Genomic DNA, 20,306 nt, shown 5'->3' on the forward strand with positions numbered 1-20,306 from the left:
ACTGGCACCAGTGTTTGGCAAAGATGGCCGCTGCAAAACAAGATTTATAATAAGAGAGAAGTATCTATCATTAACACAACCGAGAGGTTAAACTTTACGATGAGTAGGTCTATGATACTAAAAATAGCCAGAACTGGAATGCCCTGAAAACCACAAGTCGTTGTGGCTAAATAATTTGACACTGGCCAAGGCTCTCAGATGATATTGTACTGTACTGATGACTACAGGTTAGCTTGGTAGTTTAATACATTGCATCTATTTACCAACTCTAATCAATCCTCACTCCATTAACAGCCCTACTTGAATGACAGAATCTTATCCTCCATTCCTAAAGGTAGAAAACCCTAGATTATATACCAATGATCAAAATACATTAACCTTCAAATGGTTAGTGGCAGTAGAAAAGCAGCTTTTGCTTCTATTTCCCTTGATTGACCTTCAGTTTTCATTTTTGGTAGCTTACTATCCTTTTCATTCCCTGAAACCAAAATATTTTATGCAAGCTGCAATAGCACACTTCACTGGCACTGCATCTTTCCCCTCCGTGGAACTACCGTAATCAACCTCCTCATCCGTGGCTCTGGATACACACATATTTACTAAGATATGTTCATACTAAAGCCCCTTGTAGATGGTCCCTTTGTTTAAGAACCATTCTATCAACGTTAGGGGAGTAACGGGGAAACATCGACCTTATTGTACAAAATGTTAAACTTCATCTTGAAACAGCTGGGCCATTTGGCAATTTAATATATTCAATCATCTTTTTTCATAGATCAGTGACATCCAGATTACTGAGGAAACTGTTGTGCTGGAGACCAGTCTCATTTTCAGCACTGGTCAAGGCAGCATCATCTCTCAGTGACTATCTTTGTGGACTCCTCACGCCGAAACTAAAACATTCCTGAAATTCCGGCATCGTTTATCAAAACCTCTTGTCGAAACGAACATTAATGTACCAGAGGTGATTCCCCACGCCATTTCTCACTGGCTGGGAATGACTCTCTGAGGAGGTACCTGATAAGTTTGACTCTTTTGGTTCCATTTCTTCCCGAGCAACAGAAAACGGCTTAAGAGTATTTCCCCAGAACTTTGCTATTCATGGCATCAGTATTAAACATTACTACAAATCTCTCTGCATGACATTGCCCATACATGTTTTGCATTTGCAGTTTTACTATGACATATAACACGGGGATGACCAGAATGATGGCGTGATGGGTGGCGAGCAGGAATTCTACGCGGCGAACCCATTTTCAATCTCACAGCAGTCCGGGAGACCTGTCGTGGCATATGCGCTAAATAATCTACCAATTTCAAACACTATTCTAGTTAATTGACTAATAAATTGAATTGGCATCAACAGAAACTTGCTAAAACTTAACATATAGCAATATGCAAATCCTCTAAAAATGTCAGGCGTGCTAACCTCGTTGAACTGATAGCAAAATCCGTCTTTGTGAGGTGCGTAGGGCAGATCATCCGGCCACAAGTTGTTGTTGATGTGGCCGCAAGGATCGGGTCTGCACACCAGAGACTTGGTTGGCTTGTCAAACTGCAGGACTGACCCTTTGAGACAGTAGGCTGGCTCGTGAAGGAAGTAACAGGTGTCTTGTGGGCCCGGAAACATCCCTAAATTATTAAAGTAAAATTTAGGAATAATGTAAAACAAGTTTAATATTGACCACAAAAAGCATTTGCACATGGCTGTTGCACTATACCTTATCATGCAATCTCAGTTAATTCCTTTTCCTGGTGAAAATAAGCCATGTAAAGTGAAGTTCCCAAATTTTCTTTAACAAGGACTAAGGTTAATAAAGACCAGATTGATTTATGGCTATCAAAAGAATAAAAGAAAGGTGTATTAATTATAAATGCACCTGAAATTGTAAATGACGCCATAATTTCCCGGAAACAAAAATGACAGATGAAGGATACAAAAACGTTACCATTTGCAAAAGACTTAGAGTGCCTATGAAAAGAAGCCCTGGAATTTGTCACGTCCTAATTGCAGCTTCTACTGACTGGAGCAGTTTAAGTGTCGACATATATCCGAGGCTGTGAGAGCAGCCACTTACCTTCAGGACAATCACAAACAGCATTTCCTGAGGCAGTGAGGTAAAGTCTCCTATTTCCAGGGCAAATACCCGGCTCGTTGATATCGTGACACATCTCATCAGCTTCCACGTAGACGAAGTTTTCAGAGCACAGGCGAGGCACACATTCTCCCTAAGAAATACGAAATCCAAGTGATTAGTACAGACAATATAGTCCACTTATGGACCACTTGATTAAAGCATCGAATATTACAGTTTTCATGTAAGTTTTAAGTAGAAAGACTTTACATTCCTAATATTTTTATATCTCACAGAGGTTTTTGTTTATCAATTTTTCTATTAAACAAACAAGTCATTAAAACATATAATTTTCCCATCAGTTGACCCACAAGAATGTCACTCATGCAAAGGTCAATCTTTCCAATATATAAACTTATATGTAATTTCCTCAGAATTTTCCCTCTGATATCAATCAAGGAAGCCAAAAAATAGTACCTTACATTAATGTGATATGAAATATCACTTCATACACTATGTAATCTGATTAAACAACTAAAAGAATTCAAAAGGGTAAGTCTCAATACATTTCAATTCCTTGACGAAGTGAAAACTTCTGGAGTCACAATCAAAGGCAACACTGAACTAAAACTGTAAACTTCAGGTCAATTAAGTAGCAATAAAGCAAGATAGGAATTGTCTGTTTTCCAAACTTCACTACATTAGATCAATGAAAAACTTAACACCTTTCCCCTACACCTCCCCTCCCCCAAAAAGGAGAGCTAAAATTCCCCAAAGGCGCCCATACCGACCATGCCAGTTTCCTTGTTCAGGAGGACCCAGTGTTTGTAGGGACAATTGTCCGCTGAGAGCAAGGCGGCACATTTGTCGTATCCTAGAGGCACTTCGTTCCTTTCGCATCCGTCATCCTCTTCATCGTCACCTGTGAAATTATTATTGTCAAGGAGAAGGTCATCTGGGTCACAGGCCACAGAAAAATGATGAATCAGTTACAAAATACAAGGGTGTTCAAAGTTCAAATTGTAGAACAAGATTGTCAGTCCTACAATATTAGAGGAGTAACTATCTAAACCGAATCTACATTAATCAGTTATATTCAAAAGTAAATAAGACTGACTTATAAGGGTGTTCAAAGTTCAAATTTGTAGACAGGATTGCCAGTCCTACAATATTGGAGGAGTAACTACTAAATCGAATCTACATTAATCAATTATATTCAAAAGTAAATAAGACTGACTCTATAAGGGTGTTCAAAGTTCAAATTTGTAGACAGGATTGCCAGTCCTACAATATTAGAGGAGTAACTACTAAATCGAATCTACATTAATCAATTATATTCAAAAGTAAATAAGACTAACTCTACAAGGGTGTTCAAAGTTCAAATTTGTAGACAGGATTGCCAGTCCTACAATATTAGAGGAGTAACTGCTCTAAATCAAATCTAAATTAATCAATTATATTCAAACGTAAACATGACTGGACTAATCTAAAGATATTCTACCAGCAGAGAGTCTGCCATACCTCCTCTTCTCAAACATTACCAAGCGTTTAAGCAATTCAGATAAGTATTAAGTACCGATAGGAAGGTGCTTTTTCACTTCCAATCTTTAACTCTGCAATTTAACCAAAATTCAGTTAAAACGATAAGCTTAGAATCTTTACATCTCGAAACGTGGCATTAAACTGACATGGCCTAGCTGGGTAAGACTTGGGTTCCAGTAATGTAAGCATTCATGTTTTTACAACTTATCACCATTATAATGTTCACTTAATGACGATTTTGGTATCCCGGAGGTTATGTTGAATAGTTAAACAGGCATACAGGAATAAACTGTGTTTAAAAAAGGCTTCTTATAGTTCGTTATCAAATAACTTTAATCTTCTACACAGAGTACTGTAGTGGAACAAGTCTCTCTCGGCTGATATTCCCGTTTGCAGAATGGTAAACAATGGAATATAAGGAACTAATAAGATTCATTACTAATTATGTTTCACATATCTACAGCAAATCTTCCTGAAAACATGGAATCCTGCAGCTCACCTTTGACAGGAATTTCGGACGGCAGTGTAATCACAGGATATTTAGGGGGCGGAGTAGTATTGGGAATGGGGAAGAACCAAATTTTTGGGGGGATGTGCGGATCTGGCGTGTCGTCAGGGTAACACTGCGTCAACTGAGCCACACTGTATTCCAGGATGAGGCCGGATGCCACCCCACTGAGTGTGATAAAGGAGGACCTCACAGACTCGGTCGGCGACGAACAAGGCACTGACGACAGGAGATGGGGGTTCGAATCCCATAATTTCCGCACCTGTTACGAAAAAGGGAAAAGCGCCAGTGTAAGAGTAAAAGGGGTTCTTCTCCGGGTGCCGAGATGAGGAAGGTAATTACCGTCTCTCCCGATGTCTCCGAGGAATGGCATTTTTCAAAAGGTGCAAACCTTTGTTGTTAGTATTTTAACTGCTTAACATACAATTTTTCGACTGTAAAATATGAAAGTATTTACAATCATGACCATAGGAGCTGTCATACCAGATTCTACAGCTGAATTAACCAACCGATTCTGTTGAAAATGTTTTCGTCTTTTAACAAAAATTAGAGCTGCCAATAGTCAGTGCATGATCAGATTCCATCCTTATAGGCTACCCTTCCGTATAGCAGTATTTTAAGCACCTGAACTTGAATCTGAAGAGGAATTCCAGTCATTAGAGCACACCCGGCATATGAAACACCTCTGATCTAGAGAGACCTCAGCATATACGCCAGCTAAGATTTCTGGCAACGATGAACGTACGCTATATGGCGTCTTAGGGACAGGAGTGTATCTTAGAAGATGACCACATTAAATAACTAATTACTAATTCAACAAGTAAAAAATGCGCCAAAGTTTCTTCGGCGCAATCGAGTTTTCTGTACAGCCGCTACAGAGTGTAATCAAGGCCACCGAAAACAGATCTATCTCTAGGTGGTCTTGGTGTAATACTGTACGAGCGGCGGCCCACGCAACTTTAACCATGGCTTGGTGGTGGCCTCTCCTATATCGTTGCCAGAAGCAAGATTATGGCTAACTTTAACCTTAAATAAGATAAAAACTACTGAGGCTAGAGGGCTGCAATTTGGTACATTTGGTGATTGGAGGGTGGATGATCAACATACCAATTTGCAGCCCTCTAGCACCAGTAGTTTTCAAGATCTGAGGGCGGACAGAAAAAAAACTGCTTTCAACTCACCTGATCGACCACCGATATGTGCAGTGGTATCCTTCCTCCATCAGGAGTCGCGACGTGAGGTAAATCTCGAAACTGCTCCAGCGAAAGACTCGATAGGTTGTGTTGTAGGTTGTTCAACAAAGGAGGCAGGGTGGCATCCACAGTCCTTTAAAAAAAAAAAAAGTAAATATGGAGAACATTCTTTAGATAGAGTAGAAGATATACTTAAATCACATGACAAAGCCACTCCTGACAACCTTAGCCTAACAATGGCCACAATAACGAGTTGGTTTTGTGCTTCTGTAGAGGCCAAACGCCCTGCACACCAGCCAGCTCTGTTCTTGAAGCTCTGTCAGAGCTTTGTTTTATTTATATCTATAATAAGAGCTCAACGTTATCTCTGTAGTTTTTTACTAATGGAACATGAGGAGCTGCATGGATACATAAATATGAATTTTTCTTAAACACTACAATGAACCTCGAGGACTTCACTGATTTCCAGCCATAATGTCTGAGTGCGTCTGTGAGTTTCCCCTCTAGAATGGGACTAATCACTCGCCCCAGAAAATGTGGACAGGAAAAGCAACTAAACTTTATATCCAGTCTACACTGTGAGGCCAAGTGACAGAGGAACACGATATGCTTCTGAAAAGAAGGAAGATCATGATAATCAGTGCACCACAGGCATTATACTGAAGGTTCTATGCAGCGTCCCTTCGGCACCCAGCTGCAACCCTTCATTCCTTTTACTGTACCTCCGTTGACATTCTCTTTCTTCCACCTGACTCACCAACCCCTCTCTACCAACTGCTACACCTTTCAAACCTTCTAACTGCCAATTTCCCTTTCAGCTCTGACCGACCTCATAGGTTCCAACGCTTGGCCATTGGCCTAAACTCTACAATCAAATCCCATACTAATAAGTGAAAATGGAAGTATGGGGGAAAAAGTCTTTTTGTCTCTTTCACCTTCTTCGTCGTCTCCTTCCGGAGGCCGGGAGGACGCAGCAGGAGACCGGGGAAGCAGAGCAGAGATTGAACAGGCCGAGGAGATACAGAGCGGTCAGCACCGAGGTCGTGACAGCCCCTGAACAAGATCCACCTCCCGCTCTGGCAGCTACCTAAAAGGAGGAAGAAGAAGAAGAAGAAGATATACATTAACCAATGGCGTAGCATTCAGGGCGAAAAACAAATACATTGGCGAATGACGCAGCATTCAGAGCAAAAACATTGCCATTATTATCATCATTATTCAGGTGAACGCTATGCATGTCGGGCAAGCCCACCACAGCTCAGGGGCCACTGTCTTGAGAAATTTTCAATTTTCCAACGAATATGGTGTTCATTAGAAAGAAGTAACAGAAGGTCATAGGAAATACAGGAAGAAGAGATCATCTGATAGAAAATAAAAAAATAAATTAACACATTTATAAATAAATACATAAAACTGTTACTAAATTATGAAAATACCAGGAGAATTGTTTGAGAGTAATGATGCGTTGAATCCTCAGAGAGACTGTCCCACAGTCCAACGATGTGAGGATAAAAGGACCTCTAGAACTGAGAAGTTCGACAGCGAGGCACATTTACTGCGTACTGGCCTCTGCTAGGATATGCCAAACTGTGGATAACTTCGTTTTACTCATAAATCTAAGATAAAGGTTTATTTTCGGTGGACAAAGCATCCAAATATAGTCGGCAATCGGGAAGTTCTTTGAAATTTGAATAAACAGTTAACATTCTAATTAGGCCTGTCCCAACAAAATAGGATCCTTGGAACAAGGATTTCAGAAGATACAGTCACAATGAAATCAATTAATGGGTCTGTCAGGGTAGGTACAGTTTCAAGGAAACATCATCTATAACTACACTTAGAAATTTGATTTATCTTTAGTTTCAAAATGATCCCTACCTTTCCTCGCGAGCCTAATCATTCTGACATTTCTTACTTGGTATGACCTCATTTGCAAAACTGGATGGATTACTTCTTTGTTAGGTTGTTCGACTTAATCCTTTTAAAAGATAAATTGAAGTGTACAATTTCTGTACGTTCTAATCAGCAGACTTTGCTCTCATGAATCCAGATTCCCCTCTTTATTTATTTTTTGTCAATCAAATCATGAGTTTCTAGCAGATATGAAATTTGCTCAACGCAGTTTGATATTTGTCGATATCCTTTTATTTTACCATCCGACGACGGCACGTGCATTTGATAAAAGATATATTCCAGCAGCAATTACAATATTTTAGACATAGTATAAAACGCCTTTTTTACATATTGTTCCTTCATGAAAACCATGATTAAAACATGCTTAAGTTCGACAGCTTATTATCATTAGACAACTATCATGAAATATTCTTTAGCATAACGCAAATGAAAACTTCAAGCTAAACCTGCATCACAGAGTTCAATGTCAAGGTCACAGGGAGGAAAAACGACGAAATACTCAAGGTCCCACTCACCTCCTGCAAGGACTCCAGTCACTGGGAAAGAAATGACGAAATGTTCATGGTCCAACTCACCACCTGCAAGGACTCCAGTCACTGAGAAAGAAATTAAATGCTCAAGGTCCCACTCACTCCCTGCAAGGCCTCCAGTCACTGTGAAACGACGAAATACTCAAGGTCCAACTCACCTCCTGCAAGGACTCCAGTCACTGAGGAAGAAATTAAATACTCAAGGTCCAACTCACCCCCTGCAAGGACTCCAGTCACTGAGAAACGACGAAACGCTCAAGGTCCCACTCACCTCCTGCAAGGACCTCCAGTCACTGAGATCCGAGTGCTTGAGGGCGTCCACGTACGCAAGAGTGTCCGCCTGCGAAGGGAAGGAGTAGTGCAACAGGGACTCCGCACTTGGCAACCCGGGGAAGGGCAACGGGCGAGGGATATGGTGGACAGGGGGAGTCAGGTGTGGAAATGGGGGTGGAAAACCTCCTCCACTCACGCTCGCCGCAGCAGCCACAGCAGTGGCCCCCTGGATGAAAGGGGGCGGAGGAGGAGGAGGTGGTGCCCCTGCCATCTTGAAGAAGTGGGGCAGGGAACTCTCCACTATTTAGTTCCTTTCATAACCATGACGATACCTGTCAAGAGAGAGAGATCGTCATTTCAGAACCTTCATTTCATTAGACATTAATTTTACTTAATTCACAACTTTTAGAGGTTCAGATATAGAATCTACTGTCCAGAGAGAGAGAGAGAGAGAGAGAGAGAGAGAGAGAGAGAGAGAGAGAGAGAGAGAGAGAGAGAGAGGAACGAAACGAACTCTGTCAAAAGCTTTACTCCTAAACCCAATTTCAACTCTTAACAACTACGAGAGACCAAGAAGGGAATTACTCCCTCCTTTGACACCCCGGCCAGTCATTCTTGGCCACTTAAAAAAACTGCCTAATCATGGATAATTTCGGCCCTTGGTCTAGTTGCTCATCTAGACGACGGAGTAAAGACAATTAATTAATGGCGTCTGTCATTATTCTACAAGTCTGGCTTTAAAGAATTTGTTCCGAGGCAAAGTGACCGTGACAAGCTTGTAAATCTCTCTCTCTCTCTCTCTCTCTCATATATATATATATATATATATATATATATATATATATATATACATACATATATATACACATGTATATATACTGTATATAAGTAAAGGACTAAAAGTCGAAAGGCCTTGCAACACTCCACTGTTTCTCTTTCCTTCGTGGATTTTGTCTTTATTTATATATTCATCACGTTCCGTATTTTCGTGATTCAGTTATACATACATACATACACACACTTATATATATTCAGTTCATGACTAACTCACGTGTAAGACTTAATTAGCACCGGAGAGGAGACGAAGAGATATATGATTTCCCGTCGGAGTATTGGATGAAATTTTGGGATGAATTGATTTTATTACGCTTCTGACTCAATACTGACGAGGGAGAGAGAGCGAGCAACGTGGGGCATACCCACTGGCGACGCCAATGGGCAATAATCTATTCCAATAAGCATCCCTGCTTTTATGATAAGCTACTAAGCCACAACATGTGACTCAAATATCATCTTGTCATCCTTAAAATGTTAAGTTCGATATCGTTTTCTTTCTCATTATTGAAAACAGGTTGTAGGTAAGACTACATTATTTTATTTCTTTCTCTCTCTCTCTCTCGTCAACAAACTGTACAATATTAAGCAGAATGCCTTTTCCAGGGTAAAGCATGAAGGCAAAAAGGTCAGGCGAGGTTAATTATGTAAAATACCCAGAATATATATTATAGACTCATCACTACAGGCCTAGGCTACAAGTATACAAACAGTGTGTATGTTTAAGCACTAAATGTCCGCACATTTCCTGACGTTACATTAAGATACACAGTTCACTAAGAGTTCCTCTCTCCCTTGACTCCAAATCAGGCTTCTGCGTGACAGACAGACAGTATCGTCGAACCTTGAACCTCTGAGAGACCTCACTGAAGTTCCTGAAACTAGCTTAGAGTTTTGACTGGACAAAATAGATGCCATTTTTTGTACACTGAATCTGGGTTCGATCCTACGGAGATTTCATTACTGAAGTTAGTGCTTCGACCATGAGCCTGGAATAAAAAATAAGGATGAGAATCTAATTTATCTCAACCCATACGTACCGATACCTACTAAATTCAGGCAAATATTTACCGTGGATTCCCAACTATCAAAATCGTTTCAGAACACACACACACACGAACACACATATATATATATATATATATATATATATACATTTATATACATAAGTGTATATACTTACAATAGGAAACACCTATTACACATGCAAGCTAGGATTATCCTAACTAGTCATTAAAGATTCCCGCCAAGCAAGCAATTTCACGTAAAAAAAAAAAACGGACTTGAAAATCCTTTTCACCGTAAGTACCTCCCTCCCCTCCTCCTCCTCCTCCTCCTCCACCTCCACCTCCACCTCCACCTCCTCCTCCTCCTCCTCCTCCACCTCCTCCTCCTCCACCTCCTCCTCCTCCCTTTTCTTCTCACCTCGCGAGGAGCCTCATAAGACACGCCTTGCTTAGAACTTCTGCTCACCTAATAATTAAAGCATCCTCTCATCTATCTTCCACTAGGCAAATCCTTCGATGGGCTCAGCCCTCATCAAGAGTCTCTTCCGAGGTCATAAACTAAGTCTTGAAGACCCGTAATGCTAGGCTCTCGCTTTCTCTGTGTTCCCTAAAAGGATTCGGAGATGAACGGCCTATCCTCTCATTATTCTGCAGAAGTTGCAATTATACGGATATCGGATTTCTCGGTATACTGGGTGACGAATGAGTTATCGGAGGCGAACCCCGTGGGGAAGGGTCTTCGCACGGAGTCCCTTAGGGCCCATAGCTGCAACCTCTTGCATTCCTTTTACTGTACCTCCGTTCACATTCTCTTTCTTCCATCTGACTTTCCACTCTCTCTCTCTCTCTCTCTCTCTCTCCCTCTCTGACGACTGTTTCAGAGTGCAACTGCTAGATTTTCCTCTTGGCCACACTTTTCGAACCTTCTCACTGTCAATTTTATTTTCAGCGCTGAATGACCTCATAGGTCCCAGTGCTTGGTCTTATGCAGCAGTGATGTCGATAGTACTTGTTATCTGGCAGTTGAAACTATGAACCTGGTAAGTGAACTGACAGTTATACAAAGCTATATTATGTTAGAGTTCCTTCGGTGCCTTCAAAAAAAAAAGTTATTTAGATTATATGTAACTGCAATGAAGGAACACTCAACTCTCTAGAGATTAATTCAGTCTCTTGGACCAAGCACTTTTTCCAGGACAAGTTTTAAGTAACTTGAATGTCAAAAGAGTTGAAGAAGCGAGAGGCTGAATTACCATTTCGTAAAAACACAATGGGAAAACTGGACGTGGGAACTGACGGATAATCAGATTTGAAAGAACAAATTCAGATTCAAAGTGCCTGAAAATAACTGGTTTAAGTAAAATTGCGAATATTTCAGGATTAGCAGAAGTTAAAGCAATTGAGGCAGTTAATTATCTTTCGGACAGGCAGAACCAGTCCATGATTCCAAGATGAGGATGAGATAAGGGATTTCGCAAAAGAAAAATAAATGCAAAAACGCAACGGCCGAATGTTAGTCAACTCTCTAGAGGACATTACCCATTTGATTCTATCGACTGGACTTGTATATAAAAACAAAAGAATGTTGACAGTCCATTTTCCGGTCCTTTCTCGTCGCAAAACACACACACAATCTCTCTCTCTCTCTCTCTCTCTCTCTCTCTCTCTCTCTCTATACATGCATACGAACAAACGTCAACAGTAATCAAAGATATAATGGTAAAAATAGAACAATCCAATTCAGGCTTTCCATCCTGCCTCCCGCACCAAGAGCTGAATTTACAACAAAGAATCCATCAAGTGGGAGAGGTGCAACAACCCGGAGAAGGAGTGAAATCAATTAGATAAACAATGCATTTTTTAAACCTGACCACAAGTTAACTGGATAATGCACATAGTATGGCCACCCCCCTTCTTCTCTCTCTCTCTCTCTCAACCGCGCACGTACATACATCATCCTGCACATTCATCACAGTACCATTTATTTATCTTTCCCATTTCTTTAGGTCTCCTTCGTACATCTCTTCATCTGCTTTACATCGAAATATCTACCTATCTTTCAGCGCGGCAGCTCAAGAGACAATTACTCCGTCGGTCATAGATCAAGGATTCATCTGGAAGACTCTGATTTGAAGGCAAACTCGGCACGGCCGTGAATCATCGACCTGTGGAACTCACCAGTCGAAATAAATCTTCGTTGTCTTTGCAAACACTAAACGGCAACTCGAACAGGTTCTGTTTGCAAATCATGCAAGCACAATGCCTCGGGGAAACGCTTGCAAAGCGATACCGGTCCGACGCAACATCAACGCGGAAAGCAGAAGAAGAAGAGGAATGAGTCTCTCCTTACCTCCTGTCTGGATTCTCCCAAATGATTTATTCGACCATTAGTTTCTCCCTCGACTGTGGTGCCACTTAGAGGCATTTTTGCATGACGTGCTGCACACCGTACTGAATTTTCTTTTGCAGCATTACAGCCTAAATTTTATAAAGCAATCAGTCATATAGCGATTACGCAGGGGGAACCCTTTAACAGGTAAAAAATGCGCCGAAGTTTCTTCGGCGCAAGCGAGTTTTCTGTACAGCGTATACTGCTCTATGAAACTCTCAGCCACGGCCAATGAAACTCTCAGCCGTGGCCCATGAGACTTTCAGCCGTGGCCTGGTGGCCGCCTGTGCAGTTGGCACCTATATGGCTGCCAGACGCACGATCATGGCTGACTTTAACCTTAAATAAAATAAAAACTACTGAGGCTAGAGGGCTGCAATTTGGTATGTCAGATGACTGGAGGGTGGATGATCGACATACCAATTTGCAACCCTCTAGCCTCAGAAGTTTTTAAGATCTGAGGGCGGAGAGAAAAAGCGCGGACGGACAGACAAAGAGGCATCTCGATAGCTTTCCTTCACAGGAAACTAAAAAAAACAGACCTAAGGAGATAACACAGGTTGACCTTGTAAAATGGGATCGACCGGGGTTAACAAGGAAACTAAAAAAAAAAAAAAAACTAACGTCCCAGTACATGAAATCCACACCACTGCAAACGACCATAAACCTTTCAGCAGGTTGGGCGATAAATACACATCGCTGTAGCCCGGAAAGTCGTTGTCCCTTCGTTAGCATACTGATGCCCTTCTTATGCCCTGCCTCTGAATTCGCCAGCGATGCCCAGGGTATGGAAGTTGGGGGGGGGACTGGTGTCCATCGTAGTCTTCTCCCCGAGAGAGAGAGAGAGAGAGAGAGAGAGAGAGTCAGGAAAAGTGCCCTTCTCAGAGAATGACAGCAGGAGAGAGTGTACTTCCCAAGCGTGCTTTCATAATGACAGATAATGCTTTCTTCGAAAGTGTAACTTTTGCCCTTGAGGAAATGCTTTTGCATTTGCTCTGCCCCCCCTGCTCTCCTTTGTTCCCACGTTTCATTTCAGAGGCAAATCTACCCTTCAAGGTAAAATTAACCAGATGATCTAGAAATGACTGAAACTAACTGAAAGTAAATCTGTCTGGTATGATTAATTCCTCGCATTAACTTAGCCCTAAAAAAAAGTGAAAAAAAGCGCTATACATAATAACCTTCTAATGCTTTTATCATGAGGAAAAATAGAGAATAAAGATCTGGATAGCCCAGAGCAAAATATGGTACTTTCTAGGTAAAACTCAGCCAGTGGCAGTAAAACATTCCTGTGCTCTAGAACTGCAACATCTTAATGGAATTCCTTTGAAAAAGGAGGCAGGTGAATATAAGACAACCTCTGCTTTGTAAAATGAAAAATCATGAAATCTTCCTCATCACCTTGATTCATAGAAGGAACGGTGCCTTAACCTTACGTGACCTTTAAAACAGGAAGCATGGATGTGACCTTAGGTTCCCGAGAGAGAGAGAGAGAGAGAGAGAGAGAGAGAGAGAGAGAGAGAGAGAGAGAGAGAGAGAGAGAGAGAGAGGTGAAACAAATATATAATTTGTTTCTGATAAACTGACTGTTATATAAATATCAGATATTGATAAAAAAAAATGTATATTACAGAACTATCAAAGTTGATCTTAGGTTCCCAAGAGAGAGAGAGAGAGAGAGAGAGAGAGAGAGAGAGAGAGAGAGAGAGAGAGAGAGAGAGAGAGAGAGAGAGATGAAACAAATATCTACATATTTCTTTCTGACAAACCGACCGCTCTATAATTATCTGGTACTGATTTAAAAAGTTGTATATAACAGAACAATCAAATTTGAAGCATTTTGCCTTCCGAAGTATGCAAATACATTAACAAGATAAAAGCATATCTCAAGAAATTAACAATTCAAGAACTGAACTGTAAAAAAAAAAAAGAAAATAACTAAATCAAAACAAAAAAGAAGTGGTCGCATACGACAAAGTCTAATATCCAGAAAATTTTTTTCTCTCCCTCCTAATTCATCTCAACTTGATCTAAAGTATGCCAGATGGGCATACTTTATCACTGAGCTTTTGATAAGCTAATTAGCAACTTCCCACCTCGCGTCGCTCCTGACCTCCTTGAAACGAACCGCATGTAGGTCAACGACTGAGAGTAATTCCCCCCAAATTTTTTTTCCTCTCAACGAGTTTTGTGCAACACTGGGACAGAATGGAAACGGGTGCCTACCTGAGAGGGGAGAGAGATTCAATTTTTTATTTTGCTTCCTATTTTGCCGCTTATTCTAGAGTTCCGAGCTCCGGTGAGACAGAATAGAGCCCGACGCCCACCAGAGAGGCTAACGGGGCTAAAATTGAAGAAGGGAAATTAAGAACTATAGAAGATGAATGAGTAGATTTTTTAGTGACACACTGATGCCAAAATTCTTCAGGTTTGCGGTACTGTAATGAGATAAGCATTCTAAATAGCTTGTGCTATATAAATGTCACGAGGTTGCCCATCCCGTCGCCCTCTACATACAAGGAATCAAGTTACTCAAGAGATGCGTTGTTCTTCGCGATTGCTGATCTCTGTCCCTGGACCCGGTAAGTTTAAGACGGGATGTAAATGGGTGTTTATTTTGGTCGATGGAGAGAGAGAGAGAGAGAGAGAGAGAGAGAGAGAGAGAGAGAGAGAGAGAGATGCTTTTCCGGTTTCCACACCTAGTTCGTACTTTTGAACACACCCCTCCATCGGTCATGCTGCCAAGACGTCGACCTCTCTTTATTCTCCTCAGCCACGCCTCACTCTACCCTTTTTGAGAGAGAGAGAGAGAGAGAGAGAGAGAGAGAGAGAGAGAGAGAGAGAGAGGGGGGGTGGGGAAGGCGGAGCTTGATTTTACAACAGGGTCGCAATTGCGGAGGCAAGTGGCCTTCTCCTAATTTTCTAATCAGCAATCGCGCGTCCGTAGAACATATATCTATTTCAACCCCTTCATGCCTTTCGTAAAGGACGCCCCAACGCACCATATTTCCGGAGGGAACGACCTGTTTCACTAAAAATGAAAACAAAATGGATAAACACCCATTCCCATTTCGACAAGAGGCGGGCAGATGTCCCAAAGGACTCGAATGGACGCGGAGACAAAAGTAATGGAAGGTTCTCTTTCCCCTGGCGTCTTAAATATGGCTGAAGGTGATTCAGAGGTACTGGGCCACAAATGCTTAATATAGAAGCAAGAACCCATTGGCGTCACGAAATGCTCTTCACGAGGAGGGAGGGTTTGGGATGAAGGCCCTAGGAATTGGGAGAGGGGTAGGGGCTGGTAGATGGGTCTGTTGTTATACGCAGTCATGTACATGCACACATACACACATATACGTGAGGCTCTTAACCACACATTAGACTGGTGGTTCCTCGGGATGCTACTGCCGTCTGCCTTAATAACATCATCAGAGTCATCTCGCTACAGAGAGGCTGAAATGGCAGAGATCACGAAGAAAAATTCTTGCAACGATGGGCTCGCTTTTTGCGTCCGAACAGTCATTATTCTCTCTCTCTCTCTCTCTCTCTCTCTCTCTCTCTCTCTCACACACACACACACACACACACACACACACAAGCAGAACGATGAAATCACAAGGACAAGACTACTTAATATGTATCTTACATTGTACATACGTCGAAGATGCTGATATCGATCGCCACGAGCTGGTTGTATCAGTAATGGCATACGTTCATTTGACCTTCAAACAGTATCTCGTGTCGTGCATTTTGACCACACAGTTTCTCCTCAGCCGTTTCCTAGAACTCATTACTTTCCCCTGTGTTCTCAGATGCCTATAGCTTCTTCTTATCCTTGAGTTCAGACTCAAAAAGCAGCCACCGCATAAGCAATGAAGTTGTAGCGTCTCTCTGCAGTTACATGAATTCATGAAACTCACAGAGAGAGAGAGAGAGAGAGAGAGAGAGAGAGAGAGAGAGAGAGAGAGAGAGAGAGAGAGAGAGAGAGAGAAAAATATTCTAATAATTATATCTATAAAGGAGAAAAATCATTTACAGAAATGCAACTGTGAGAGAGAGAGAGAGAGAGAGAGAGAGAGAGAGAGAGAGAGAGAGAGAGAGAGAGAGAGAGAGAGAGAGAGAGAGAGAGAAGATTCCCATAATTATATATATAAAAATGAGAAAAATCATTTACAGAAATGCAGCTGTGCAAGAAAGAGAGAGAGAGAGAGAGAGAGAGAGAGAGAGAGAGAGAGAGAGAGAGAGAGAGAGAGATAATTAGAGAGAGAGCCTAATAATTATATCTAAAAATGAGAAAATCATTTACAGAAATGCAACTGCGCAAGAGAGAGAGAGAGAGAGAGAGAGAGAGAGAGAGAGAGAGAGAGAGAGAGAGAGAGAGAGAGAGAGAGAGAGAGAGACTGTTCAGTGAAAATAACTTTGCCAATCGATCTCTTCTCTCGAAGAGATAAAATAGTTACTTGCAAAACTTCAAGAGGAATATCAAAATACTAATGACTCCAATCTAGATTGAACACCTAGAGATTTCGGCCATGAAATTAACGTTATCTAATTTAATTTCATTTTGATTTATAGATCAAAATTAGCGTTTATCTTATTTCATTTTATTTCTATTTACATATTCACCTATTTATTCTGGTAGAGCTGTAAAACTCTATGATTGCTTCTAAGAACTGAAAAGTAAAACGAAGTTGGGAGGAAGGAAGGTTTTAATGGTTGGGTAACACGACTCACAAATATATAAAATAATAATGATTATTATAAACAACTCTTGCATCTTCTCAAAAAAGAAATACAAATTGCATAAAGATGAAAGATTTGGTTATCAAAGTGTTGGGTTAGCGGGCCATCTGTTTAATATCTACGACACGGTAATAGTTAGTGTTGATATTCCTTGTCTACCCTTTCAATCATTCAGCCGAGGGTCAAAATTAAAGTAAAGTGAGAGTTAGTCTCCTTAGGTGTTTCAAAAACCCACTCAGAACAGTTAACGTGACGTGGTTATCGTAACGACGTGAGGCCAGGCTCTTCAATTGAACTCAAGATGCCAAAACGGTGGAATTTTGACTTAGGAGAAGCGTGTCTAAAAAGTTTGACCGTTCTACCAGTAATCGAACTTAGTGAACAAGTTAAAAACCTCTTGGAACACTAAACAATATTGTATTTTATATATTTTATCTATTTAAGCAGTAATCGAACTTAGTAAACAAGTTTACAACACCTCTTGGAACACTAAACAAAATTGTATTTTATATTTTGTTTACATTTTTATCTATTTATTTATTTATTTTGTAATTAATTTTTTGCTTTTCTAATAAGTGATCTCTTCTTGTTCTATTTCCTACTGCCCTCTCTTACTTTTTTTGAATGAACACCATAATATTCTTTGGAAGCTTGAATTTCGAGTCAGTGGCCCCTTTGGTGGGCTTGTACCATATGAATAGGGTTCATCTTCTGAACAATAATAATAATAATAATAATAATAATAATAATAATAATAATAATAATAATAATAATAATAATATGAATAGGGTTAATAATAATAATAATAATAAATACGAATAGGCTCACCTTCGAATATAATTAATAATAATAATAATAATAATAATAAATGAATAATAATAATAATAATAATAATAATAATAATAATAATAATAATAATAATAATAATTATAACCTTTACCACAAGCAGTTTATAGGTATCATACCCATCTGCAATTATCCACACTAAGAAGGGAGTTCTGAAAGACTGAAATTGTTTCCGGTAAAGATAAATAAATAATCACCGTTTTGTCATCAAAGGCTTCGCCTCATCTTAATAAGTTCATCTAATCTCAATCAGCTTCGTTAATATTACGAAAATCTTAATGAGAATGGAATAGAATATACAGACTTTAAAGGCCAAGCACTGGGAATCTATGAGGTCATTCAGCGCTGGAAAGGAAATTGAGAGTAAAAGGCTTGAAAGGTGTAACAGGAGGAAAACCTCAAAGCAGTTGAACTATGAAATAATTGTTAGGAGAAGGTGGATAGCAAGGTGGAAGAAAAATAATATGAATGGAGGTACAGTTAAAGGAGACTGGGAGATTGCCACCATATAGAATTCCAGCCTCAGTTTCCTAAGTACAATAAACTTTTTTAAGATAGATAAATCAACTGCCTTGCAATCTCAAAATAAACAAGTAAAAAATGCGCCGAAGTTTCTTCGGCACAATCGAGTTTTCTCTACGGCGTATAATGCTGTATGAGCCGCGGCCCATGAAACTTTAACCACGCCCCGGTAGTGGCCTGTCCTATAGCGCTGCCAGACGCATGATCAAAGCTAACTTTAACCTTAAATAAAATAAAAACTACTGAGGCTAGAGGGCTGCAATTTGGTATGTTTGATGATTGGAGGGTGGATGATCAACATACCAATTTGCAGTCCTCTAGCCTCAGTAGTTTTTAAGATCTGAGGCCGGACAGACAAATAGGCACCTCAATAGTTTTCTTTCCCAGAAAACTAAAAACCTAGACATGACTGACCAATTTAATTTTGAATTTGAAGGCTGATCGAGAAGGTAGCATCATGTCCTTATCAGCCAGAATATAACGGCAGTAAAACCAAGAGACAGAAAAGAAAGTAGATCTGGTCACCAAAGTAAGCTTGTATAATATGCCGCTTCTTGAGAGATGGAAGATTGTAACCTGTTGTTATTGTGGGAAGTCTTTGCTCGCAGTTACCTGATCATCGACAAGAACAACAATAATAACGACAAATCAATGACATAAATGACGATATTACTGTTCATACGATACGATGAATTCACGCAAAAGCATTAAGGGAACAAGTACGCAATGCACATTTAAATTAAGCTTCATGAAATTAATGAATTCTAAAACAATAAAAAACCCTAAACGACATCCACACACTTTGTTACGATGTTAATTTGTTTTTTATAACAAATAACTTAAAAATAACTAAGAAAACCATTACAATAACCTTCATTAAAGCGTATATTTCCTCTCGCCTTCTGCGTGGAACTGACTAAACTCCCTGCGCCCCCCCACACCCCACCACCCCGCTCCCCTCAGCCCCCAGCCAGCCAGATCCCTCGAGGGGGAGGGGGTGGGGGGTACGGAAAGACAAATACGTTTATTTTCGCTGAGCAATTTCTTCCACGAAGGCGAGATTGTGCAATATGGCGATATCTCCTAAAGACAGCTCTTATATTCGCAGGAAATAGCTATCTGGTTGATGTTGGGTCTTGATGTTCGTATGTGCGTACGTCACACAACATTAAATATAGCTCACGTACAACATAACTGAATACAATCCACATATCCAGATGTCGTGTACTATGAATGCATTAACAAATACTCTTTAAATTCTCTTTTAATTTTGTTCAGTGAAGCGGTTTTTCAATCGAACTGAAAACAGAAATTTAAAACAAACGCAAAATGATGGAAACTTGGCCTTTGTCGTCTTAACAATTCCTCGAACAGCAAGTCAGTCTTTCAGTAAAATCTGAAATCAATGTGATTCATGTACTCTAAACTTACGTTACAATATTAGAGGTCAACGCTTTGGGAATACGCGCTGATTCACCAATGTCAGTGAATCAACAAAGGAAAATGTAAAGGATATGAACTATGTTTTTCCTTTACTTCACAGTTTTGAGTAGAAAGGGTGAAGCCATAAACCGCTTCCTTTGCAGAGAGAGAGAGAGAGAGAGAGAGAGAGAGAGAGAGAGAGAGAGAGAGAGAGAGAGAGAGAGAGAGAGAAGAAGTTGCAACTGATTATCGGAAAATTGTCTAACTCTGATCTAAATTTAGAAAGAAAACATTTTACAATATATGTTCTTCTTTATCCAAAAAACAGTAATATGCTAAAAAAAAATGTTACATAAGTGATAAAAATAAAAAAAGGAAAATTTGTCTTCTAAGAAGAAGAAGATGGAGCAACCCTCTGAATTGGATCTTTGCGTTTTTGGAGAAAGGTCATGAATATTTTAAGGAAAATTGAGAACACCCAGTGGTAAATGCCTCAGGGTATTTCTTT

General features: G+C 40.2%; 1 protein-coding gene across 5 annotated transcripts in view; it reads right to left on the reverse strand.

Moving 5' to 3' along the window:
- The window catches only part of LOC136832485 (uncharacterized), a 161,907-nt gene that overhangs the window by 4,218 nt on the left and 137,383 nt on the right, over window positions 1-20,306 (reverse strand). For all 5 annotated transcript variants that reach the window (XM_067093366.1, XM_067093367.1, XM_067093369.1 and 2 more), the window contains 7 exons: window positions 8,034-8,367; window positions 6,254-6,405; window positions 5,307-5,451; window positions 4,117-4,387; window positions 2,867-2,997; window positions 2,079-2,229; window positions 1,430-1,632 (listed from right to left, as the gene is read on the reverse strand). In XM_067093366.1, the coding sequence (XP_066949467.1) occupies window positions 1,430-1,632; window positions 2,079-2,229; window positions 2,867-2,997; window positions 4,117-4,387; window positions 5,307-5,451; window positions 6,254-6,405; window positions 8,034-8,306 (1,326 nt within the window). In that variant the 5' untranslated portion in view covers window positions 8,307-8,367. The remainder of the gene's footprint in view (window positions 1-1,429; window positions 1,633-2,078; window positions 2,230-2,866; window positions 2,998-4,116; window positions 4,388-5,306; window positions 5,452-6,253; window positions 6,406-8,033; window positions 8,368-20,306) is intronic.

This window comes from Macrobrachium rosenbergii, chromosome 50 (assembly GCF_040412425.1).
Source record: "Macrobrachium rosenbergii isolate ZJJX-2024 chromosome 50, ASM4041242v1, whole genome shotgun sequence".
In the NCBI taxonomy this organism is placed as follows: Eukaryota; Metazoa; Arthropoda; class Malacostraca; order Decapoda; family Palaemonidae; genus Macrobrachium; species Macrobrachium rosenbergii.